Raw genomic sequence first — 26,770 nt, forward strand, 5'->3', positions numbered from 1 at the left:
TGGCTGATGGATTTCTGAGAGATGAAGCTATTGGGAAAGGGGGGTAAATGTGAGTGAGGGAGTTGGGAGACTACCGTGAATGCTCCACAGTCTGGGCATCTGTGCTGTCCCCCTCTTTTCTGTTGTGCCCAGGCCAGTCCCTATCTTCACATTCCAAAATTATTCCCCTCCATCAAAACTGCCCTTCTTGGGCCCTCCTCTCAGCCAGCTGTCATGGAAGCAAAGCTTCCGACTACTTCAATAGTTTGAAACTACTCAGGAGTTTCTGGTTCCATGTATTCACTTAATACATGGTATCTACCCTTCGGAAGAAGATGCCTGGAGTAGGTAGTTTCCTTCCTTCCTTCCTCCCTCCCTCCCTCCCTTTGTTGGCTGCGTTGGGTTTTCATTGTTGCGCGCGGGCTTTCTCTAGTCGTGGAGAGTGGGGGCAGCTCTTCACTGCAGTGCTCAGGTTTCTCATTGTAGTGGCTTCTCTTGCTGCAGAGCACGGGCTCTAGGCACACGTGTTTCAGCAGTTGTAGCCACAGGCTCAGTAGTTGTGGCACATGGGCTTCGTTGCTCCGCGGCATGTGGAATCTTCCTGGACCAGGGATGGAACCCATATGTCCTGCATTGGCACGTGGATTCCTAACCACTGTGCCACCTGGGAAGTCCAGGAGTTATCTTTAATGCTGGAATTTCAGGCAATGGCAGCCCAAAGGGAGCTGTTTTGGGGTGGGGAAGGGGCCCACTGCCCACACATACAAATCCTCATGCACCCAGGAGCCAGTCATGTTAGTCATTGGTTGGGTCCCAGCCCAGGAAGGAGAGACCGGAGGTCTGCCTTTAGGCCAAGCGCTCTTCCCAGGGTCGATTGGCTTGATTGCCCTGTTCTCTCCTTCAGGATGGGCAGAGCCCCACCCATCTCTTCCTGAGCCTTGGTGACCACTTGGCCCTTGCAGTGCGGTGCCCGTTTTTCCTCTTGACGTCCTCCCAGAGGTACCACACACAGTATGCTCAGGTAACTGTTCAGACCACATCATGGGCCTTTCTTTCTTGTTCATTTAGGCGCCACATCCTGCAGATCCACCGGTCGAAGGGGCTCCAGGACCTGGGGGGCATCAGCTGGCAGCTTGCCCTCTGCATCATGCTGATCTTCACTATTATCTACTTTAGCATCTGGAAAGGGGTCAAGACATCTGGCAAGGTGAAGAGGACTCTAGCTGCTGATCCAGGCCGGGACCCCAGAGGATCTCAAACTCAGAACTCAGTGGCCTGGACAGCCATAGACAGGGGGACGTGGTTTCCTTTACACCAAACACATTCTGAATCTCTCTTCACCAAATCTGTTAGAAAATTCTAGAAATGGGTTAATCCCAAGAACCATTGTATGATTTTTTAAAAATTCCTTTAACCCACTGGAATTTATGGAATTATGACACTGGTAGTGTCGTAACTAATAGTGGCAACAATTTACTGAAAAGCCATCATGGACCATGTTTGGTGCTTTGTATACACTGGCTACTTTATTGTCTACTGCTAGGTATTTTCCCCATCTTATGGATGGGAAGTGGGTTTAGTGGTAGTACCAGCAAGCAGGGAATCGGATCCCCGTCTGATTCTAAAGGCTGTGATCTTTCTGCCACCTTGCCTCCTAAAATTGCAGGAAAAAAAGAGTTAGATCTCCTTTCTTGGAGGTTTTCAGGAATAAGACACCAGCATTCAGGTGGTGATAACCTATGTTTCCTTCCTTACAGGTGGTTTGGGTGACAGCCACCTTCCCTTACATCATCCTTTCAATCCTGCTGGTAAGGGGGGCCACCCTCCCCGGAGCCTGGAGGGGAGTTCTCTTCTATTTGAAACCCAACTGGCAGAAACTCCTGGAGACAGGGGTAAGATAATGAGGAAAGCAGTGTGCACCTATCTGTCTTTTTTCTAATTGAAGCTAGTCCTCCGAATAGGACAGTAGGAACAACTGAAATTTGGGTTCAGCGGCAAGTCTGCAGTGATGCTTTAAACCAGAAATATAAGCATGAAAAGTACAGTTGAGGCCACTGCATTGGTTTATGCCAAAAAGATAGGAAGAGAAGTCACATTGTCTGCACTTGGTATGTGGTTATCCCGGGAAGGAGCCCTGTGAGCCTGTTTTTTGCCTCCACATGCAGCCACGTGAAGGCACAAGGGCGCTGGCCCTGCTGGTGCCCAGTGACAGCCTGGGTCTCAGCCCTAACCCTTACCTCTGCTCTGTTGCAGGTGTGGGTGGATGCAGCCGCTCAGATTTTCTTCTCTCTCGGTCCTGGCTTTGGGGTCCTACTGGCTTTTGCAAGTTACAACAAATTCAACAACAACTGTTACCAGTTGAGTATCTGGGGCCCCCCAAGCAAAGCTTGAAAGTGGAGTGAGTGTAAGTCAGCTGGTCTGGAGGAAATCGATCAAACCAATGGCCTCAAACCTGGCCAGGCTTAGGCCACGTTGACACTCTGACCCTCAGGGTGCTACAGATGCCTGACCAATTCACCCATGGCCAGAGCACCCACCCAGACCATAGCCTAACCCAGGCCACTCAGGGGTTGAGAGAGGCCCCAGGCCACTTCTGTTTTGTGAGGTTCTCTGTATGTTAAAAAGAAATTAAGAAATTCTAGAGCAGGTTTATACAACTTGCAACATACATCCAGTGTTTAGATTTGACCTGTTAATGTATTTAACAACAAAAATTGTGATGTGATAATCTATTTATGTACATATACACAAAAAGAATAATGATTGAACTATTTTGACCAACACAGAATGCTATAATTTTTATGTCAAAATCTCATTTCAGAAATTTGACAAAACAGGGAATATTGTACCAATTATGATTTAAATATCACTCGTCATCTTTAGGGTTAACTTTATCTTAATATTCTATCACAGATGGCAATGTCCGGCAGTCTGATTGTGCTATTGATAATTATAGAATTAATTTAAAAAGAAAAGGAATTCACATGCATCCTAAGCAATGTGGCCTTGCATGCGGACACCAGCCTGAGGTTGTATGATAAGGTCCTCTTTTAAAAGTATCAGGATATCTTTATAACCTCATTTACATGTAATGCCAAAAGTCTAAATCTGAGGTCTTTACAACTGTAAGGCTAAGGCCCCCTCCAGGCCCCCACTGCAACTCAGGCCCTGCTTTGGAGCAAGCCTTGTTTGAAATCCAGAGGTCTGTGCTATGATGGTTTACAACAGGATCACCTCTTAAAACCACTCCTGACTGCTGTTCTCCACATGCTGTGTGTGGTGATAACAGCAGCTTGTGCTTCAAGGTGATGCAACCTGTCCAAGAGACTGGGCCTAGGAGGAGGGGAGGAGACATCCGGACAGGCTTGAAGTTCCTGTGCCTGCTCACCCTTGTCACAGCTGAAGACAGATGCTCCTTAAATTCCTGACTTGGGAATTTCTCAGTCCTCTTGGGTTTTCTGCTGTAGAGATGCCTTGGTGACCAGTGCGGTGAACTGCATGACAAGCTTCGTTTCAGGATTTGTCATCTTCACAGTGCTGGGGTATATGGCTGAGATGAGGAATGAAGATGTGTCTGAGGTGGCCAAAGACGCAGGTAGGGACCTTGGGTTCTGTTTGGGTTCCTTGCTCCTACTGAATTGTTTTGCTGCTCTTTAGATCTTTACAAATATCTAACTCTTACATTATTTCTAAATGCTCCTCTTAATAATTTCTAAGGTTTTAGAGAAACTGCCTGGAGATCTTAACCCTTTCCATGTCTTCAAACCATGGTGCGAATGGGGCAAGTCCCTTGTTACCCAGTACTGGGGCCTTGAATACACTGTGGGCTTGAAAATATGACTTTGATGATGACTTTTAAAACCAGTGGATTTGAATCCTGTGATGGGTCCAAGTCTAGTAAGCAAGTGATTACTAATGCTTAAAATTTCATTTTGCAGAAAAATTAAATGTAGGTGATAATAGCATTCTACCATACTGTAAGGTTTCAAGGAAAAAGAGTGACAGACGTTGAAAAAGAGGTGATGGGATCTTGTGGGTGGAGTCCCAGGGCTTTCTTGCCAACATACACCTGTCTTTGGCCTGACGTGGTGCTCTGATCAACTCCATGCTCCAAACTAAGGGTGACCTATCTAGTCCATAAGAGGTTGAAGACATGTCCCTCAGACTATCAAAAAAAGACTTCAGAATAACTGGTGATCTTTATTCTAAGGCCTCTATGATTATTCTAAAATCAATTTAACATTTCCTACTGTTCTGGAGCTAAAGAGAGAGCTAAATGCCGTGAGACTTTAGAGGTTTATCAATCCTGACCTTGAAAAAAAAGCACTGAATTATAATATAGTGGAAACTAATTCGTGTGCTCAGCTTTGCTAGTCTTGGGGTCTTGGGCTGGTTTCCTTTCTTCACGTTGGTTGAGGGCACACACTTTTCCCTTCCTGCCTCCCAGGAGGTCAAGGTGGTCAGATAGGATGGTGTGGGGTGTGAGGAAGCATTTGGTACATGTCCAAGCCAGATTCACACGTAAGGTCTTGTGACAGGAATCATAATTGTTGGTATGGCCAAGTTTCTCTTGAGACATCTTTGTAGGGCAGGTCTCGGCGACCACCTCCTCCTCCCTCGCTCTCTGTCTCAGGTCCCAGCCTCCTCTTCATTACATATGCGGAAGCCATAGCCAACATGCCGGCATCTACATTCTTTGCCATCATCTTCTTCCTGATGTTAATCACACTGGGCTTGGACAGCACAGTAAGTGAATGGGAGGGAAATCTGGCTCTGGGGTGGAGGAAGGGGGAAGGAGGAGGGGAAGGAGGAGGAAGCTATACCCATTCCCTCCCATCCTGGCCACCCCAGGCCTTGTTGGCTGCTCCCTTCTGGTGCTCCCCCAGCCCGTTCACTTGGGTGCTTAATGCCTCTGGGACATTCAAGTCATTAATGGGATAATGAGGGTAAAGTGCCGGGCACAGGCCAAGAGCTCAGCATATGTGAACTGTTGTGATCGTGCACCATCCCTTGACCAGACTGGCAACACCTCAAGGCCAGGGCAAGGTCACTCTTGTGTCTCAGTGTTCTGTGGCCCAGCGTTCATCTCATTAATGTGGAATGAGTCTCAGCTTTGAGTTGGCATTTCTGGCACAACCAAAGTCTCCCCAAGAAACCTCATGTAAAGAAGTCCTGTCCATGTGCTATACTTTCTTTCCTTGATGTCCTTAGGAAAGGGTTCTAAGTGATGGGGTAAAACAGATGTTTCCAGTGAGGGCCAGTGAGTAGGGGGAACTGGTCACGATCAGCTTGACAGGTCACTTGGCAATCTAACCCCTCCCTTCTGTTCACTATCCTAGAGGTAGCAGATTTGTCCCAAAGACTCCACAGTGACCGTTTGTGTGCCCTTCTCAGTTTGCAGGCTTGGAGGGGGTGATCACAGCCGTGCTGGATGAGTTTCCACACATCTGGTCCAAGCGTCGGGAGTGGTTTGTGCTCGGCGTGGTCATTACCTGCTTCTTTGGATCCCTGATCACCCTGACTTTTGTGAGTACCATGACCCTCAACTTAGAGTCAGCCTCCCCTAGGGCAACAGAATGGCTACAAGAAGCTGTTCCTTCCCATCCCACATGGCACCCCAGCTTTCGGGCCAAATGGAGAGAAGTTGTCACTGCTATTAAAAAGTCATCAAGAAGAAGAAAAGTTGTTTCTGGTGGCATCTGTCTGTAGAATCTGTGTATGGAATCTGGAGGCTCAGCATTTTATAGCAAATCCAACTAGATTTCAGGCTTGGCAGACTATCTGGAGAAAAACTAAGATTTGCTTTTTCAGTCTATTTCCAGTCCTTAGGGTTGCTTTCATGGGAATATTGCCCTGATATGCAGAACATCTAGAAGCTGGCATCTCATATTTGTAATGTCACTTTGTCTCTTCCAGAGAACTTGTTATGGTAAAGAAGTTCAACCTTCTCCAGTGATTTTTTTTTTTTTTTGATAGCTGAGGCAAATACTGTAAAACTGTAAATCAGGCATCAGATAGTACCCATAGGCATCATAGCCTTGCATCCGTCTGACTCAAGGCAGATTTTGTAGATAAACATATTCAAGCCATGACCCCAGTGGCTCTGGAGCTTCAGCAGGGTTCTGGGACCCTGAGTAGGACCCAAGGGATTTGTGAGTTAGGACAGGGAAAACCATGGCCACTGGGCCCAGTGTGTCTGGTATTGTAGATTCTCCAGGGTAGAGTACACAGCAGATGTTCAGTAAATTGAACAAAGTTGAAAACAGATCCGGAGGCGCTTTTGAATTTGTCTCTTAAAGCTTAGTGAGGAGAGGCAACAAGAATAGACTGACCTGTAGGGTGGGAAGAGGTGTCTGATAGGATGAAATCTTGCCCACCTGCCAAGGCCGGTCCAAGAAGTAGGCTCTCGGATACTTATGTTAGATCCAAGGTGAGAATCTTCCAGAATTATCCTATGTTAAGAAGTTCTTTTTGCCCCTGTCGTAAAGAGGAGGCAGACCCTCAGAGGGTCTTTAACCAGGTTTGTGGTCTCATTTCCAGGGAGGAGCCTATGTGGTGAAGCTGCTGGAGGAGTTTGCCACGGGACCCGCAGTGCTCACTGTTGCCCTGATAGAAGCAGTTGCTGTGTATTGGTTCTACGGTAAGATGCTCCCTTCCACCAGCCACGATCCTTCCTATACCAGCCCATGTGGCCACCAGAATACAGACGGGCTGATTTTGTCAGAGAAAGGCAGGTCAGTGTACAAGAAGTCACTTCCTGCGTGCCTCCTTCAGCAACAGGTCATCATTTTCTCCACTTTGTGCAACAGATCGCCCACACTCCCGGGAAGATGTTTTTTCCTTCTGAGTTGAAATGTTTTTACCCAGTGGAGACAGGCTGAAGTGGGTCCCTATAAGCTCATCCACAGTGGTTGCTTAAGATCCTGACAGGCTCTAAGAATTAGACAGATGATGAAGAACTAGTGCACAGTGAATGCGTTTGCAAGGGTACAATATTCTGTTGTTACAGAGTGGCCCCAATTTAAATTTCACAAGTGAGCACTCCCTCCAGAGCCCTGAGACAGAGTTTAGGAGCTTATCTTCTAGGGAAGAGGCAGGAATGTTTCTGTTTGGATTATCTGTCTTGGTTAAATCTTCAATTTATACATACACACCCCCCCTGATTGTGGGATGGAATCTGATAAGGGTGAAACCACCAGGAGCAGAAAGTGAGCTGACATGGGCCCATGGGCATGGATCCCAAGAGCCCCTGGGTGAGGATGAGGAGGGAATGGAAATGAAGAAAACCAAGTTTAGAGATGCCTCTTTTCATATTTAAAATCAAGGCATGAGGGCTTCCTAGGTGGCACAGTGGTTAAGAATCTGCCTGCCAAGGCAGAAGTCACGGGTTCGATACCAGCTTCAGGAAGATCCCACATGCCGCGGAGCAACTAAGCCCGTGTGCCAAAAAAAAAAAAAAAAAACAAAATCAAGGCATGATTATTTCATTCTGAAAATATTTATTTTCCTAGTTTCTATGATAGTAGAACAGCTTCAGCATGTGTATCATTACACACAATATAAAGAAGGAGGGTCCCACATTTTGAGTTGCATGTGAGCCCAGGGTTTTGGTTTTTGTTTTTATTTGAAAGAAGTCCTTCCCACTCCCTCCGCACTTCAGGACCAAGTTCAAAGTGTGTGATGCTACAGACCTGCTGGACACTTTCAGGGCAACAACTGCAGAGCACCCTTCCTTACCCTTCTCAATTTCTCCCCAGTCAGAGTCCTCACTTCTCACTTCCATGCCAGTTACTTTGTAGAGAAGAGCCTTGATCTTGATCTGATATAGGAATGAGCAATAGTGTGGTTAAAATTTTCTCTTGAAAGTTTCCAGCATATGGTCAGTCAGTCTCTGTAAGTGGGTTCACCATTTTTAGACAAAATTCAACTTTTCCACAGTAAGAGTAACAGCACATATATGCTGAAATCCTAGAAAGGAGGTGTGAGCATCAAGAGGGGGCTTTAGGTTCCTCCTCAAAAGTCCACCAGTCCTCCCACTCTATGTAGAAGGAGCTTTGCTTGCTATAACATGCTTTTTAAAAAAAAAATTAATTTATTTTATTTATTTATTTATTGGCTGTGGTGGGTCTTCGTTGCTGCACATGGGCCTTCTCTAGTTGCAGTGAGTGGGGGCTACTCTTCTTTACGGTGCGCGGGCTCCTCACTGCCGTGGCTTCTCTTGTTGCGGAGCACGGGCTCTAGGTGCGTGGGCTTCAGCAGTTGCGGCACATGGGCTCAATTAGTTGTGGCTCACAGGCTCTAAAGCACAGGCTCAATAGTTGTGGCGCACGGGCTTAGTTGCTCCGTGGCATGTGGAATCTTCCTGGAGCAGGGGTTGAACCCATGTCCCCTGCATTGGCAGGCAGATTCTTAACCACTGCGTCACCTAGGAAGCCCTATAACATGCATTTTTGTGACAAGTCCCCTGTCCCACTTTCAGACCAGGTTGGTGCCCCTGAGCCCCTCCTGTGGAGAAACTCCAGAGCTGCTACTCTCTCTGAGAGTCAAGGGAGAGGAGGACAGTCTAGTTCCTCTCTTAGTCAATCTCGTTCTCTTTTGGATGATTTTAGGCATCAATCAGTTCTGCAGTGATGTGAAGGAAATGCTTGGCTTCAGCCCTGGATGGTTTTGGAGGATCTGCTGGGTAGCCATCAGCCCTCTGTTTCTCCTGGTGAGTTGTCATTTCCCTTCTCCTTCTGGCCCTGGAAAAAGATTCACCCTCAAACACTTATAAAAAAAAAAAAAACTTATCAAAGTGTAACATATATACAGAAAAGTGTGCAAATCATAAGTGTACATCTCAGTGGAATTCTGTACGTTGAGCACTATTTTGTAGCTAAAACCATGCCAAGAAACAAACACGTGACCAGCACTTCAGAAGCCCCTCTTGGGTCCTCTCCCCAGTCACTGTGCCCCCACCCCCCCTGCCGTAGTTAACCATTCTCCTGGCTTCTGTCACATTATTTCATCCCTCCCCTGCTCCATGATAATGACACGTAACATTCATTGAGCAGTAAGTGCCAGGCCAGACTTTATGCTAAACTTACGCACATTGCTCTTTTAATACTCCCAACAATTCTATGCAGTAGTTAGAGTTCTAGTTCCCCATTTCATAGTTTCACAGAAACTGAGGCTTAGGGTCCAAGGTCACATGACAAGAACTGTTCAAGGCTAGGGAAGGATTTTCTGTGCTGCTCATGAAGGACCTAACAGGGGTCCTAGTAATTCTGTATTCATTTTCTTAAAGACACCCCCCCCCCCCCACCAAGGTTCTCAAGCATAGATCTGAGTCAAATGTACAATCCATTCATTGTCGAATGAGAGAGCTCAGCTCCAAGGGTTGCCTGTTTGCCAGGCGACGTGTTCAGTGGTGACTCCATCCTTGCTGTGTGTGCCCTGCTTCCCTCCTGGTACTCGTCTGAAGGGGATGTTTGCCCAAAGATGGATAAGCACCCTGCTAACATCCCAAGTGTGCTCTGAGGTAGCCTGGGGTAAAGTGACTCTGTGCACATCAGCAGGGATTACTCTCAGTTCTTTCATTTATCTGTAATTTGATGTGGGGTGGGGGGAGCTTTTTGATCTTTTAGAGCCAGAGACTGTTCCTTCAATCCAGCTCCAGCTTATTAGGATGTCTGGGCTATCCATTTCGTCTTAGGATGTGTGTGCAGCTGTGCCTTCCCCTTCTTTCAGAACAACCCTTTTTGTAATGTAGTTTGACTTTCTTGGGGCAGCCCTTCATATTTTGTGCTTTTTGTACCCGCACATCTCAGTGTTAACCTATAAGATGGACACCTGCTTATTCTTGCCTCTGTAATGCTGCATGTATCTCTCTCTACCCCAGAATCCCTCCTTGACTTCCATTCCCCTGGACCCTGGAGGTTCCCAAAACCAAAGCCAACCTTTGCCCCAAGCAGCAGATACTCTCAGGGTCCAGGGGACTCTGGTGCATGCTGTGAGCTCCAGTGTTCCTCTAGAACTTGGCCTGGGAATTCCTTATTACCTTGTCAGCTCGCTGTTGCTTTTTGGTAAATTTAAAATATAATGTATTTTTAAGTCCAGATATTTTAGTTGTTTTCAGTGAGAGGGTTGGTCTGGATCACTAGTCTGCCATTACTAGAAGCAGAAGTCTTGACATAAATGGGTTACTAATTTATATTGTTACCAGTGCATCTCGATAATTACTTAAATCCTTTCATTTGTTTTTCAAAGGAAGGAGAGACATTGGATTAGTTCCCTGAGGGAAGAAGCCATGTTTGTTTGTTTACTTTCATATTCTCCCCACTGGGAGGGAATGAGGTTCAGGGCTGAGACTTAGGAAAGGTAAGCGAGGCACTCACCCTGGGTGTAAAATTTCTGGGGGTGCCCAAAAACTCAGTAGTCAAGATACTTTTTTTTCCCCCTTGGTTGCACCGTGCAGCTTGCGGGATTTTAGTTCCCCAGCTGGGGATTGAACCCATGCCCCCTGCAGTGGAAGTGTGGAGTCTTAACTGCTGGACTGCCAGGGAAGTCCTGATAGATACTATTTTTATGCAATATTTTTTAAAAATTAAAATTAATGCAAAAAAAAATCCCTGATGAACAAAATACCAACATTTTAAATAAACACAGGATCCGACCATATACTTGCATGTCTCACCTCACTCACCTTGCCCTAATCTGGCCCTTTCAGAGCTTGTCTTCTTAAAGTATTGTACTAAAATATTATTTCTTGACTATTGAAATTTTGGCATCCTTTTAAATGTGCCCAAGGTGAATGTCTCATATGCCTTACCCTAGTCCTGGCCCCAGGCTTTCAGTATTTTCATTTCTGTGGTGGTCTGGCAAACTGGGTGAGCTCTTGGTGCACAGTCAATGAGTTTCTGTGCCCAGCAAAACCCAGGTACAGATCTGTGTTCAGGCACATGACTTAATTCCTGTGACATTCACTATACTCACTTCCTCTAAAGGCAAGTGCTCCAGGGCCCAATTAAGAGGAGGCAAATCTGTCTTCTGCTTTTGGGTTTACTTAACAGATCCCTTGCTCTGGGCTTTTTAAGGCTGCTTTAGGTAAACAATGAGTAGCTTACTAAAAATATTCTTTTTCACTGAAGCCAAGTTACAAAAAAGAAAAATATCGTATATGAGCAAGAGGAGGTGGGGATGTGTGAGGGGGTGTCTGGAGCAATACTTAGTGGCCGCAACAAGAGCTTGAGGCCTCCCTGAATTCTGTTAGGTTTCACACACCTGACATCGTGATGAGACAAGTTACAGCAGCGATGGCTCCTAACCAGATCCCACCTTTCTCTGTTTCAAAATCACCTTCCTTAGTAGCCGGGTCTGGGGCTGAGGAGGGAGTCTGTTCGGAGAAAGGTTTGTGATTGGCTGGCCTCCTGTTTTGAAAGCTTCCTCTTGGACTTAGGATAACACTGTTCTGAAGATGGATGTGTGTTTAACAGTTTCCCATTTTATTATCTGAAGAGAAAGAAAAAAAAGATATAAATAGATGTTTAACCACACAAATAATTTACATTACTGTCTTCTTTATGACTGAAATAATAAGATAAAATTAAATCAAGAGCAATAACGATTTTGGCACAGCGGTTACTAGGCAAAAACTGGTATTTATGCTCTCTCTGGAAACCAAACTGAAATAAGAAAACTCATAAACTGAGTGTTGGGAGCACACCGTGGAATTTTTCTTGGTCAAAACCTTCACTGAATTTTCAAGTAAAAAGTATATTAGGCTGCTTTTTCCTTCCATTATTCCTTTCATTACAAGGGCCTGTGGCAGGCAGTCATTTATTGTCGAGATGCCTCACGGCAGAGCCATCCTTGCTGAAGTCCCAGCTCTTAGCCGGGGGTGAATGCAAGGAAAGGGGAGAGAAGAACTTACCTAGGAGCCTGAGTCTTCTCCAGGTCTTGAGAACCTTGTTGTTTCCTGGACATAGGTGCTTTTTACATCGTACCAAAAACAATCACAGCAGAGACATGCAGGAGGAAATGAAAACAAAGCAGAAGAAACATGAAGCCGTAGGACTGGCAGGGGCTGTGGAGAGGTCGCCGTTTATTCCTCCACTGTCTGACAAATTGGGGCCTGAACTGCTCCTGCTAGATGCCAGTCTCTCCTCCTTTGCCCTGAAGGGGGTGCTGTAACTCCCCCACTGTAGGGGTTGAGGTGGGGGTTGGGAAGGAAAATCAAGATAAGCTCCTGGCTTTCATTGTTGGCAGCTGAGGCACAGAAATTAGTGACTACTTTGTTCAATCTAGGAAATAACACACTTAGGCAATTTCCTGAAAGTATCTTAGCTTTAGTGTTTGGTGTTTGTGATATCGGGACTGTCTCTGTGTGGATATCATGAAGATTTTTTAATGTTTCTTGGAATTTCTGTTTTAGTTCATCATTTGCAGTTTTTTGATGAGCCCACCACAGCTACGACTTTTCCAATATAATTATCCTCAGTGGAGCATCATCCTGGGTTACTGCATAGGAACGTCATCTTTCATCTGCATCCCAATGTATATAACTTATCGGCTGATCATCACACCAGGGACACTTAAAGAGGTATGTGCTAGTTTGTAAGTGTGTGTGTGTGTGTGTGTGTGTGTGTGTGTGTGTGTGTGTGTGTGTGTGTGTGTGTGTCTTCAGATTGGTAATTGGGAAGAAAAGGGTTTTCTTATGCTCTATTCAAAGGAGGTAAGTTCACCACAAGAATTCACCAGGAGGCTCTTAGCCTTATATAACTATACCATCATGTAGCCTCTAATAGCTGCCACTGTCATCTTATGCATCTCCCGTAAGCCTCAAGTACAAAGGAGAAAGAGTGAGCTGGCCAGTTGGGTGCACCACAGCACACAGCATAGTGTGTAGCATTCTAAACGTATCAGGAACTACTTTGCCTCCTGCGTGGCATTTGGCATGGACATCAGATCAGTGGTGTCTGGAGCAATAATGCAAATTTAAGTGGATTTAAATTAAATTCACTTGATTTAAGTGGAGATTACGATGGAAAATGTCTGTGGTCATTTTTCTAACAGCAATGTGACAAGGGCTGTTTGGAAAATCATCTCTAAATAAGGATATTGCAACAATATCATAGTTTTCGTTCAAGTCACTGGAGTGAAAAAAAAAAGTTGCCATTATAGCAAGCTTCATGTCAGTAAGTGAATAATGTGCTGTAAAAATTTCAGTAACAGCATCTTACAATTTGTATAAGAGTGTATATACTTTAAAGCATCTTCATGTAGATTATCTTACTTTGTTATCAAAATACTTTGAGGTAGACGGGCAGGTATCATTAGCAGACCAAGATACTGAGTTCGGGAATAATGCTGCTCATAGTTTCCTTATTTCAGTGACTTGTCTAGGGATGCACAGGACCCAGAGGCTCAGAATCCAGGTCTTCTGGTTTTTGGTCCAATGCTCTTTGATGTTTAGGTGCAGCTTCTCTTTTGTGTCCTCAGGGCACTAATAGTTTGCTAATGTAGAAATTGGCTCTAGAGGTTAGGGAGAGATAAGTTGCCACTTTTCATCTTGTGCTGCCAGAGTTAGCGTTCAGGCTGCTGAGATTCCCAGCAATGTTACCAGAATTGAAAATGCTTGGGTCGATACTTGTTTGGTTGTATTTCTTGCCATAGCAAGAAGGTTACTATGGCAGGAGAGCCTGAAGAAGTGGCTACTTACAAGTCTGTGGGTGGGTGCTTTGTAGGAGACAAGCTCAAAGGTGAAGAGTGGTATTTGAGGCAAAGCTAGAGGGACTGTGCTCTGTAATGACCAGAGAGCACAGGTGAGCTAGTCTGTGGGCTCTTAGAAGCAAAACTCAAATATGAGATTATCACACTCATCTTTCTAAAACATTTCACAAGAAACATGAAGCAAGAGAACATGAGGCAATTAAACATCATTTCTTTTCTGAGAACTGATATTGCTTCTTTTCCCAAACAGAAAGACTGAATTCTAGGTGAACAGAATTAGTAACTCTGCAAGGAGTTACTAATTTCCTACACCCCAAACTGTCTTATCACACCCTCATTCCTCCCAAAGGGCCTTGGACTCTGGTGTTGCCTGAAATACACGCTCAGACCAGAGTTATTGTATTTGCTCCTTCTGGTTGTCCTTTATAGCAGTCAGGATGGTCCACTGGCCCATCATGGTCCATTGACTCAAACCCAGAGGTCAGGTTCGGGGGTGGGAACTCTAGTTAGGTTAATAAATTTCAGTATTCTTTGGTCACAGACTGTACCTCAAGTCTTGGTCATCTTTCTTGCAAATTCCCCCTGTTGGCCACAAGGAAATGCCACCCCAAAGTGTATAATTAACAGAGCTCAGATCCATTAGCAGTAGAGGTAAGGCTAATTGCAGACCCATAATTGTCACAGGCCACCAGAAGGGAAACAGTGGGTTACCAGGAAGCATCATGATATAGCCAGTCAAGGGGGCCTGGGAGGGAAAAGACCATGGCAAGTCACCTGTCTTCTCTGGGCTTCCGTTTCTTCATCCTTAAAATGTGCTCATTGAATTGGATTAACATTTCCAAAGTGTGTTGAAAGGAGCAGTAGTTCCATGGGATACCAGTAAGTGTTACTGCTGGGGGAAGAGGTTACATGGTCAAATAATTTTGGAGAATGCTGGATTAAGGCAAGTTAAATAGGTCTCTTTACTATAGGACTTCTCAAAAGCCTTAAACATGCCTATGTGCATACCTGATTTCTGAGAGGAATAAAGCATGCCATGTTTTTGCCAAGCACCCTGAGGGACTATAATCTTTTATAAATACTAGATTTGATAGCCTGTAATATTCTATCTATGAGGGAGGGAGAACTCATATGAAATTTTGGTATGGTTAAAAAAAAAAAAGACTAAGAAAAAGGTAAATGTCTTAACTCTTCTGGGCCCTAGCCATTTACAAGGCTGCAGTTTGTGGAGTGAGCCACCACTTGCTCACCTGTAATTTGGAGGCTATCACGTGCACCTGCAACCTGGAAGTCTCAAGGTTGGAGTCATCAACTGGATTAGGTCACTGCCACAGAAGCCCCTGGTAACCTGCACAAAGACACTGGGAAGATGGTCCCTAATAAGTAAGGGTTCATGAAGATGGCAACAGTGATCCACTGTTTAGGTGATCACCTTGCAGAAGGCCACGGACTGGCAAACTTTGAGAGCAATAGTAATCTGGCAACTGGAATTCTGCCGAAATATGGAAAACAAAGGTGGACCTGGCATTTTGGGAGATCAGCAGCCAGAAGGGCAGCACAGTGGGCGGGTGGGGGTTAGGGCACAAAAGCCAAATGTTCTGCTTTACAGTGTTGTTCATTGTGGGTCTTGCCTCCACCATACGTCTGACTGCTCTTCCCCCTCTGTACAGCATAGCTCCACTGAAGACTAGTTAGAGTGATGTGTCCAGTTCCCTTTAGCAAGGTCTAGTTCTCCTTAATCAGTTAAGAGTTACAGATTCATCTATGGGAAAGGATGGTTTGTGAAATTTTGCTTTCTATAACTTGACATGTCCAGGTAACTGAGCACTGCAGCAACTCTTTTTTAAATGGATTTCCAGTGTGAGATTTCAGTACTTGAATATTAAGGTCATTAGGAACACGACATGTACGATTTTGTGAACTTCATTACCTATGCAAATGGGAACATTTAAAATTCCATAGGCTCTGCTCCTTAAAGAAGAATCAACTCTCAGAACCAGAAAATAAAAGACTGAAGGAGACTACATACTTTTTCAATACAAAATAAAGAGGACAAGCAGAGCTTCACCTGAAATCAATAAATCAAAAGATGCTTTCAGATCCAGTTTTGCCTTGCTCACCATAGGTACAGACTTTTGGCCATCAACAATTTTACAAAGCAACTTAATAAAGATTTTTTTCTAAGCCTCTGCAGTGCTCCCCAAATCCCTGAGCTGCTTCGTGTCACTCTGATGCTAAGTTTTACAAGGCAGGCTGTATATTTCATACTCAAGCCCAAGCATATTTCAGATCTGTCCCAAAGCTTTTGTGTACCTCAGCTGTTTCTAAAGTAAAAATTCTCAGCCTATTCCCTGTGATAAGTACTATGTCAACATGAGATTGCTTCAGGAATGATGATTTTAAATGGCACAGCTTTTAAAATTTAATTATGTAATAATTTGCACCCTTGTATGAACTAGCAGATATTCCTTTACTGGTGAATTCATTAAATCAGTAACATCCTGGCTGTTACGGTGACTGATGGCACTGTGCACTGTGCCTGTAGTATGCATGTGGGCACAAGGAGCCTGGCTGAGGTGGGGGGAGCCAGCATCCAGAGCTCACTCTGCTCCCCAAGCCCTGTGGGCCACATGAAGCCTCCTCTGTCCAGAGAAAAGGATGCCCTTAAAGGCATGTTATAGGCCAGCAGAGGTTCTGTTGAAGGTTCATCATTTCCCCCCATTAGTGTTATAATGACTTTCTTAATTAGTTTACAGATGCTTATATGGTTCCTGAATATGCCATTTTTACCCATATTTGAGAACAAATAAATTGGGGATTCTTTTCTTAAGGAATGTCAATAAGACTATTTCAATTTACTATTAAATGCCATTTAAATGCTACTTAACATTTGCTTTAATATTAACGTTGAAAAATTTTTAAAACTTAAATTATAAGTTTATAACATCATATTTTCTCCCTAACAGCGTATTATTAAAGGTATCACTCCAGAAACACCAACAGAAATTCCCTGTGGGGATATCCGCTTGAATGCTGTGTAAAACATCAATGAAAGGAAAATGGCTTCCCAACAACCTCTTCCTCCAGTTCTGAAGTCACACCTCACCTTCTCCTTCTAAGTCAATGAGTTTCTGGCTAAGCCTGCCAATGGAAGGGCCTTCTTCGTAGAGACACAGTCCCCAAAGACTATGGTGCCCAGACTCTTATGGCCTCCAGCCACTTCTTTCTGTGAAATCTCCCAAACATGTTACATGTTAGACTCTGTGATGCAGCTGAAGTGGACTGCTTTGGATGTGTGATGGTGTGTATGGAGCTAATGAAAACCACCGTATCATCAGTTAGGATTGAGTTTGGGATCAAGTCTGTGAAAGTCACCTGTATCACTCCTTGTTACAGTCATTTGTATCTAACATCATTTGCTTCAGAGGTTTCACTGCTCATGAGTGCATAAACCATGTAAGAGAAAACAGGGATACTGTCTTGCTAGCCATGTATTTCCTGAGTAGCATAGAATTCTATAGCTGGAATCTACTAGAACCCTGTAATCTGTGTGCTGCTCTGGAGTCAAGAGAGGAAGATGTAGGAAGCTAAGCTGAAAAATAATGTATACGTGTGAGCATGTGTGTCTGTGTATCCCTGTCGTGCCAGTGTATTCCTATCTCTATTCTAATACTTTGGGCCCATTACAAACTATATGAATTTCCTCTAGCTTTTCTTACATTAACAAATTCCACCTACTTAAATTTGTATGTTATTATTTGAAGGGTATAATTACTACAACATGCTCTGCCACCTGCTCCTTTTCCAATGACACTTCTTTAGCCCATACACCTTCTTTTATGGGCTAGACTTTAGTATTTGCTGCACTTCACTGCCATCTTCCTGTCTCTCTCTGCTAAACACTCAGGATAATGTTCCACAGGCAAATCTGGCCTATTTCATTAGTCACTGTGGCTTGGCTGTGAACTACTTTGAAGATGAATATTGATAAATGCATCTTCAGTGTTCAGTTGGCTATCTGGTTTAAGCTCTATCTACTTTAAATGACTGAGTTTGAGCATTAAGGTCACTTTCTTTAGTGAAGAGTGGATAACTCAAATTCTCACAGGGTGTATAGATCTGGTACCCAACCTTAACCAAGGTCATCCTCAACCCAAAAGTAACTGGAGAGTCTGGGTTAGCCTTAAATGAAACTCCTCCCAACCTTTAACCCTTCCTAGTTGACTACTAAGATAGTGAGCCCTCCAGATAATTTTCAAGACTAAGTGAATAACCTTTCATGCCACATAAAACCCTTAATACAGATCAAGTAAATTTGACCTTCAGTGGTTTGGGACTCTCAGGTGCATAGGTAGAGAAGCAAATTTTACCTTGTAGTTTGAGATTTCCTTGTCAAAATCTTAAGGGATTAAAGCCTAGTCACTGATAAAAGGACCCATATCATCTGGCCCCAAATCACGTCAGTCCTCTATATAAATCTAATTTAATCCTAACAACCTTATAGAAAGAAGACCCATATAGCAGAGGCCTAGTTTAATAAAATTATAGATCTTCCTCCCTTGACTGCATTTCCCCAACAATATTCCCTGGTCATCTTCCTGTATTCCCCCTACATTCTGCTATTTCTGATTCTTTGCTTTTTCCCAGTGGAATATTTCCCTCATAGAGGTTAGCTGCTGAGAAGTTTCCCAAAATATCGGAGGAAAAGAGGAGGGGGATTTAAAAATGACTCTTACTGACCTACCTTCGTTATCTTCGCTCTTTCATTCCTTCCTGCTACCTCATGTTCATTCTCTTTGCTTTCTAGCGTGCTGAAAGGAGAGAGGTTATGTAAAAGTGGCAGCATATTTGGTGGTAAATAGCTTTGCAAATTTAAGAACTTGCTTTATAAATATATTCAGATATGGATTCTCCCCTTCTCACACACACTTATGCATCTTCCAAAGGTACCATTTTTTAAAAAGCATTTTCAAACAGTTTTGTCAAGCCAGGTGTTATGCAGGTGTTTTGAAAAGTTTTCAAACGTCACTAGACTTTTAAAAATTCCAAAAATCTCTTTCAGCATAGTTTGCATTTACTTGACCCCTATTTATCAATACTACTATGGATTTTTTTTTTAAGGAAAACAAGTTGATATGACTCTAAAATAATCTTTTAAAGACCTTTTACATCTAATGTAGCATTTACAAAAAGTAAAAAATAAAAATGGAATGAATTGTAAAGTTATATACTGAGGTTATTTTTTTTTTTCTGTGATTTTATTAGTAAGAAATACCCGAGAAATAGGCAAGACACAAGACAAAGGCCTGGAGGCAATTCAGTTGATTGAGGTTATTCATTACATATCAACATATAGGGAGTCCAAAGAATTAATCTCCATTCCAAAAAACTTGCAACCCATTTAAAACTTATTCCATTTGTTGTGTGGAATGCATATGACTTGTAACCTAAATTCATTGCCCTGGCTGCCCCATCTGGAGATGAAGGCAAAGACCCCAACAAACCCAAAGTCAATGTATTAGCTCCAAAATCAAATAATGACAGTCAAATGAGTCTCAAGGCAAAAAGTTACTCGAGATGAGTCGCTCTTTCACCATCCCCATCCCCTTCTTTTTACAACGCTTGTTAATTTGGTGCCACCAATCTCAAAATTTAAGTGTAAGTATAAATTTCCACTGAACTCACCCACCCCACCCTGACCCCTTAAAAGGGAAATTATTCTCCTAGAATTAGAAGCATATTCTTTCCGATAAGTAGGAAAGACTGACTTGATATGTCCTATCTGTTGTATAATTGATTTGGAGGTCACTGTCAAAGCAAAGCTTAAAACCATGGAATGCAATGGCTTAACTGCTGTTCTTACACATCTTATAGAATGCTCAGCTACCCAATGGTACAATCTGTGCCTGGTTCCTCTCGTAGCATGTCTCTTTGCTCATAAATCAACACCTGGTGCTTAAGAAATTAAACAAGGCGGTAGTCAGAAGGCATTTTCTACCCTCCCTTTTCTCTTTCATTGTCAGAGAGGGGTGGGGAAGAGAAACAGTAGATTCCTCAGAGAGACTATACTACAACCTGTCATCCCCATAAAGCAATAAAAGCAAAATAGTCCTGTGCTAAGTGGGAAGAAGTTGTATATTTTAATGTCATTATGGAGCTCACATGTTATTTAAAAACGCAGTGTTACACAAAAGGCTCTAAATTAGGAAGGTGAGCTTAGAAAGTGCTTGCTTGAGAAGTACCTTAGAGACTGAAGTTTATAAATCCAAATATGGAAAAAAGCCCATTAAGACGGAATATCCATACACTGTAGAAAGTTTTCCTGGTCCACCTGACACATTCTGAATTTTCTTCTTCAATATCAGAGATAAGTTATTGATATTTATTAAAATTTGTCACATTTTGTTCCATGGAAGGACTATTTCAAAAGCTCTAAATCTTTTTTTCTTACTTTTTATAGTATCACCTTTCCCCCTCATTGCTTAACTGTCTCTAAATTTAAATGATACAACAATATTTTAAAGTTCAGATAACTACATTAGAGGCAGAAACAAACCTAGCTAATTTCTCTACTCTTCCTGGAATCTGGAAATTTCTAAAGGAAAGTGAGCTTAAGTTTTGTTTCCTCTCCTAGAATGAAATAATACCCCTCTCAATTGGTTAGTACGCATTTACTACAATGGAAAAGATGGAATCTTAAACATCTTTCCTTTTTCTTACATATAGTTGGAATCCATTCAGTACTGTTTCTACATTGAGGTGTTTCAAAACAAATCATCTTTTCAAGAGGAGTCTTTTTTTTTTTGAAATAATTCACAATATTTCAATTGGAATTTCACATCATAAAATTCATACCAAATTGCTCTACCACCAATGCAAGTTTTTATTTCCTTAAGTTATCAAAAAGAGATTATCTTCACTGGTCAAATCTAATTTGGAACCAATGTGCATTGGTGGAGGATGTCATCAGAAAAAAGTTTTATGTGTGCTTAACTAAGAAGAACCTCATCATTTAGGAGAAAGAATAGATGATTTCGTACCTTAAACTCCACAACTGAAGACTCCAATTATAGTATATAATTTATTTCTAACAATTTGCAGACACTGACAGTTCAAACAACAAATATTTAGGAATGCTAAAATACCTAAATTTCCATAAACAAATAAGAACATTTGCTAATTTTTTTTAAAAAGCCTATTTGATACTTACTCAAACGCTAATATTGGAAGTGTACCTTATCTTAAAACATGATACAGAAAAAACGCAAAGTTTAAAGGATAAAACTAGGGACTTTACATAAGAATTTGCAGTTATTTCTCCAGTGGCATTTAAAATATGATTTGATTTACAAAAAAAACATTTTCAGGATACTTTGTGTGTTGAACATATCAATGAGGTGCTTCAAAGTATGGATCATATACAGTTCACTGAATTATATAAAAGGTATTTTTTCCTTATCTTTCCTTTCTTCTTCCACATTATTTAGTGCTAAAAGTAAGTAAATTTCTTCCACTAGTCACCTCTGTTAACAGTGGTAATATGAAATTTTCCAATCTTTTTTTACTCGAAACATGTTTATTTTTAAACTTTAGTGATGGAATTAAACCTAAGTTTTACTTATACAAGAGTCCCCTCTTTAAGATGCATAAAATGCCCATGTACACATTTATGCAGTTTAGTCATAAATGTTCCATATTATATTTTAAGATATCAGTAAATGCCTTTTGTTGTGAACTATTACTGTAATAACTCAATATCATGATGAATAGATTGTCTCATTAAAAAACAAAACAGAACAAAACCAAAAATACGTTTCCAAACTTTTAAGGTTAAAAGAAAAATCTTAACTGTATATTGTCAAAACATTTACACATCCCCCAAAACATCACTGCATGTGATTTGTAAATATTCAGCATCAAAAGTACCTAGCATTAGAGATATTAAATTTCAGTAAAGCTAAATAAATTATTACAAAATTTGCAATTTGTGCAGAGCTTTAGTTTATAATGTGCTTTCACACATATCATCTCATTTGATCATCAGAATTCTGGGTGACAGGTGTTACTTCCCCAGTTCTATAGATGAGGAGCCTGAAGCTCAGAGAGGTTAATTGATTTGCCCAGGTTCACACAGCTAGAAAGTTCCAGAAAAGGCCTTAAACCTAGGTTTTCTGATTGCAGGCCAAAGATTATTTGCATGTCTATCTTTAAAATTATCATCCATCTAAAACTCTTAAAGAGAGCATAGGCAAAATATTCTCTGACATAAATCATACAATGTTTTCTTAGGTCAGTCTCCCAAGGCAACAGAAATAAAAATAAACAAATGGGGGCTTCCCTGGTGGCACAGTGGTTAAGAATCCACCTGCCAATGCAGGGGACACAGGTTTGAGCCCCGGACCAGGAAGATCCCACATGCTGAGGAGCAACTAAGCCCGAGTGCCATAACTACTGAGCCCACGTGCCACAACTACTGAAGCCCACATGCTTAGAGCCCGTGATCCACAAGAGAAGCCACCGCAATGAGAAGCCTGCACACCACAACTAAGAATAGCTCCCACTCTCCGCAACTGCAGAAAGCCTGCGCACAGCAACAAAGACCCAACACAGCCCATAAATAAAAAAAATTAAATAAAAAAATGAGTAAAAAATAAGCAAATGGGAACTAATCAAACGTACAAGCTTTTTCACAGCAAAGGAAACCATAAACAAAACAAGTCAGAAAGAGAAAGACATCATGTAATATCACTTATATGTCGAGTCTAAAATATGGCACAAATGAAACTATCTACAAAACAGAAACAGACTCACAGACATAGAGAACAGACTTGTGGTTGCCAAGGGGAAGGGGAGAAGAGGAGGGACAGACTGAGAGTTTGGGGTTAGCAGATGCAAACTATTACATTTAGATTCGATCAACAACAAGGTCCTGCTGCAGAGCACAGGGAACTGTAGCCTGTCTTCTGGGATAAACCATAATGGAAAAGAATAAAAAAGAGAACGTATGTATGTGTATAATTGAGTCACTCTACTGTACAGCAGAAACTAACACAACATTGTAAGTCAATTAAAAAAATTTCTTAACTAAAAAAAAAATCATCCATAGAAGCCAAAACACAGCGATCCTAAATTAAAAAAGGAAAATCATGAAGGATGTGTTTCCAACAAACAAGGACATTCTTCTACATAAACACAATAGGACCATCCAAATCAGGAAAATAACAGATACATTACTGCCAACTAATCTCAGACCTCATTCGATGACGTCCTTTGACCAAAAGGATCCAGTCTAGACCACACGTTTCATTTTAGTTTCATGTCTCTTTTGTCTCCCTCAGTCTGGAACAGTTTTCCAGACTTTCCTTGAGTTTCATGAACTTGACACATTTGAATATTACAAGCTAGTTATTCTACAGAATGTCTCTCAATTTGATTTAATAATTGACTCATGATTAGATTCAAGCTAATAAGTATTTTTGGCAGAAATACCACAGGAATGACGTTGAGTTCTCACTGCATTCTAACATGTCCAGTATGATTCAATTTTGTCTCCATACTGATGATAACTTCAATCACTTAAGGTGGTATCTGCCAGACTTTTCACCATAAAGTTTCTTCTTTTTGTAGTTAATATTCTGTAGGGGGTTTATTCTGAGACCATGCATATACACTGCTCCTCATCTAACTTTCAATTCATTTATTTTTTGCTGATTCTCACTTTATTCAATGGGTTCTAATCCATTAGTATTATTCATTTTGATGCTCAAATGGTCCCATATTTAGCCAATGAGAATCCTTTCAAGGTGGCTCCTGCATCCTTTTACATGTTCCCATCATTCTTGGAACACTCACTTCCTTACCTTCTGGAGTAAGATGTTACAAAATCATCTTGTACTTTCTCTGCCACAGCCATTTCTCCAAAAAGTCCTGGTTCCTTTCAGTGAAGAATATATTAAGAAACTAAGATCTAGGTGCCAGGTATGCTCATTGGAGTGTCACTGATCCCAAGTCTTCTCACTGGACAGAATCAAAATATACGTGTGCACAAAAACACACATTTTCATCTATTATCATTTCTCTATCTTGAAAACCATATGAGTTTATACCAGTAACTCCAGTTCCAAACCAACACTACAAAGTTCATTCTAGTTTTCTCTCTTCGTGTTTATAACCCCTTCTAGGGTAGTGAGAAACCGGATACCATTATCACAAATATATTTACTTTAGATCAATATCCCTGAATGTAAGCAATATTCCATTGCTGCTGCCACCGCCATCTACACAGCCCTTTTTACCCCATTCAGGTTCTGACAACTCATGCTGGGACTGTCCCTGTACAAATGCTCTTTTCACCCTGCTCAGGCTGATATCCCTTTTGGGGCACCACCCACTGTACAGATACCTCCCCTCCACCCCTTGTGCTCAGACATCCTGAATGGGCCTCCTTTCTGCATGGATCAACCCTCACACTCATTTGGGCTGCTCCTTCACAATGCTCTTCTTCACTGTGTTTTAGTGACACCCAGCTCTGGGTCATGACAGCTTTACCTTGCTCAGCCCCACTTAATGGCTTTTTGACTGAAGTGTTAGGGAAGGGATGGTGAAAAGGGAAGAGGACCAGTTTACATTCATTAAATGTTACACTTATAGCCTAAGAAAGCCATCATCTTTCCTTAAGGGATAGAGAGAGGAATGGGATTAGTGGTATAGTGGGATGGGCAGAGCTTGGACAAAGCATCTTCCAAGATAGAAACTTCAGTATTAAAGAATATTTCTAAACTTTTTCCAAAACCCGCAACTTTTCCTGCTTAGTGGTCCTTTGATTCTTAAGGCTTTGTCTTCTTAATACAATTTACAAGAATCTAGCACATCTGGTACATAGCCCCCAATTTGCTGAATACATGAAAATACAGCATATTTCATGTCACTTGTCTGGCCTAATTTCCCTCCATAGTAAGTATTGCTCATGTCATACATTTTGCCAAAAGCAAAAAAACTTTTCTGTACCTGTGTTAAGAGCAACCAGATAGGATTGAGAAACGAAGGGCTCAAGTCCTTTCTCATCCACTACCAAGCTAAGTAACCTATACTTAAAGTCACTCAGCTTTACTGGCCCCGTCTCCCCATGGGTAATAATATACATATATACATATGATATATATACACACTAGTATTTACTGTGTGCTAATGTCAGGCACAGCATTACATGCGTTGTTTCAAGCAATCCTCACATCAGTCTAATGAAAGACACCCTTTTATTATCCCCATTTTACAAATAAGGAAAAAATAAAGTTCAGAGAACTTAATTTGTCCAAGATTATGCAGCAAGTGGTGGACCCAAGATTTCCAAGTCTCAGCTATTAAACCTGATGTCATAGCATCTTAAAAACATTTTTACATTGCAGGGGTTATGTTAGGTTATTTGTAAGTTCATTCTTGTTTTAAAATTCTAATTTTAAGAAATACTTAACAGATATTAAAATAAATGGAAGTAAAAACTTTTTAAAACCTTCACTGATGCAGCATTATAGTAGGTACTGGGCATACAAAGTTGAGATCGGATCTTTGCCCTCACAACTAACATACTATCATTATACCATAATGATATGATAGTATTAAGCACATAAATTAAAAGGAAACAGGCGTGGCTGAAACAAAGAGATACTATAAGAGGCTTTCTGGAAGCAATCACACTTCAGTTTTAAAAATAAGGAGTTAGAAAAAATAATAATAAGTTAGGCAGAAACATGGCTTTCCAGGTAAAGCAATTAGTATGAGAAGGCATGGTTATTATGAAACAGCACTGTATAATTGGTATGATCGGAACAGGAATAAACAAGGGGAGGGAGAAGGAAAATTAAGACACTGAATCAGAGGAACAGCTGTTTACCAACTGATAAAATTTCTTTTAAGTACATTATTTTAGATCTCATGTATTTAAAAGAACATATATCTAGCAACAAATATAATGAACCCTTTATTTATACTGATCTAAATAATTCATTCAAAGAACTGCTGTCCTGTGCATAAGCCATTTGACTAATCAACATCTACATATTCTTTCTATAGAAATGACTAAGATTAACCACCAAGGCCAACACTTCTCCATTCATATATTAAAAACTTAAATTACAAAAATGTTTACTGTGAGATCTCTTATGCATACAGAATATATAAAACATATTTACAACTGATAGAATGAGTAGCCAAGTAACCACCACCCAAGTCAAAAACCTATTGCCAGCATCTAAAAGTCATATCACAAATGATGTCTTGACTTTTGTAATTATTTCCTTGTTTTTCTTTAGTTTTACCACCTACCCATGTGTCTCCATATAGTTTTGCCTATTTTTTAAAAACACAAAACTATATGAATTACTTTTTGTTTCTTACAACACTGTGAAATTCATCCCAGTTATATCTCTAGTATATTCATTTCACTGTACTGTGCATATATACACACCAGATTCATTTACTACTGATGGACATTTAGATTATTTCCAGTTTGACAGAAACACTATTATGAAAATTCCTGGTGCATCGGTGTAAGACAAATGTGCAGCATCAATGTTATCAATGTAAAAGCCAAACTGTTTTCCAAAAAGGTCCTACCAGTTTATCTGCCACTAGCAGAGTAGCATGTATGACTTACTTTTTGCTCCACATCTCACCAACACTTGGTATTGTAAGTCTCTAAACATTTTTGCCATTCCTGGCAGTTGTATAATGGTATTCATTGTAGTATTAATTTGAACAAATTTTCATTCACTGCTGAGTCTATTTGATATCCGTATAGGAAAAAAGCTCAATCTCTGCATTATACCACACACAAAATTTCATTCCAGGTGTATGGTAGATCTACTCGTAAATACGAAAAGTAGACAATAATGCTTCTCAAAGAGTGTCGTCCAGAACCTTCTGCATTTCCCTATATGGTAGCCCCTAGCTTTACATGGTTATTGAGCACTTCAAATATGTCTAGTGCAACTGAGGAACTGAATTTTAAATTTAACTTTTGATTAAGGTGAACTCTATCAAAATTAAAGATTTCTGTTCATTAAAAATGCCTCATGAGAGAGTG

General features: G+C 41.5%; 1 protein-coding gene and 1 long non-coding RNA gene across 6 annotated transcripts in view; one reads left to right on the forward strand and one right to left on the reverse strand.

Moving 5' to 3' along the window:
- SLC6A4 (solute carrier family 6 member 4) overlaps nucleotides 1-17,428 on the forward strand; it is a 34,127-nt gene extending 16,699 nt beyond the window's left edge. For all 4 annotated transcript variants that reach the window (XM_057714969.1, XM_057714968.1, XM_057714970.1 and 1 more), the window contains 10 exons: nucleotides 1,048-1,186; nucleotides 1,737-1,871; nucleotides 2,233-2,336; nucleotides 3,447-3,574; nucleotides 4,613-4,725; nucleotides 5,374-5,505; nucleotides 6,520-6,619; nucleotides 8,589-8,689; nucleotides 12,392-12,559; nucleotides 16,656-17,428. In XM_057714969.1, the coding sequence (XP_057570952.1) occupies nucleotides 1,048-1,186; nucleotides 1,737-1,871; nucleotides 2,233-2,336; nucleotides 3,447-3,574; nucleotides 4,613-4,725; nucleotides 5,374-5,505; nucleotides 6,520-6,619; nucleotides 8,589-8,689; nucleotides 12,392-12,559; nucleotides 16,656-16,730 (1,195 nt within the window). In that variant the 3' untranslated portion in view covers nucleotides 16,731-17,428. The remainder of the gene's footprint in view (nucleotides 1-1,047; nucleotides 1,187-1,736; nucleotides 1,872-2,232; nucleotides 2,337-3,446; nucleotides 3,575-4,612; nucleotides 4,726-5,373; nucleotides 5,506-6,519; nucleotides 6,620-8,588; nucleotides 8,690-12,391; nucleotides 12,560-16,655) is intronic.
- On the reverse strand, nucleotides 7,477-24,798 carry LOC130840017 (uncharacterized). 2 transcript variants are annotated; one of them, XR_009049953.1, is made up of 7 exons: nucleotides 23,550-24,798; nucleotides 18,434-18,500; nucleotides 14,940-15,050; nucleotides 14,464-14,581; nucleotides 11,891-11,948; nucleotides 11,242-11,469; nucleotides 7,477-8,720 (listed from the first exon to the last, which is right to left on the reverse strand). It is a non-coding gene; the product is annotated as an uncharacterized LOC130840017 (long non-coding RNA). The 2 variants fall into 2 exon arrangements; XR_009049952.1 differs by lacking the exon at nucleotides 23,550-24,798 and having other exon boundaries at nucleotides 18,434-18,797.
- Between the last annotated feature and the right edge of the window lie 1,972 nt (nucleotides 24,799-26,770).

Source organism: Hippopotamus amphibius, chromosome 17 (genome assembly GCF_030028045.1).
Source record: "Hippopotamus amphibius kiboko isolate mHipAmp2 chromosome 17, mHipAmp2.hap2, whole genome shotgun sequence".
Lineage (NCBI taxonomy): Eukaryota > Metazoa > Chordata > Mammalia > Artiodactyla > Hippopotamidae > Hippopotamus > Hippopotamus amphibius.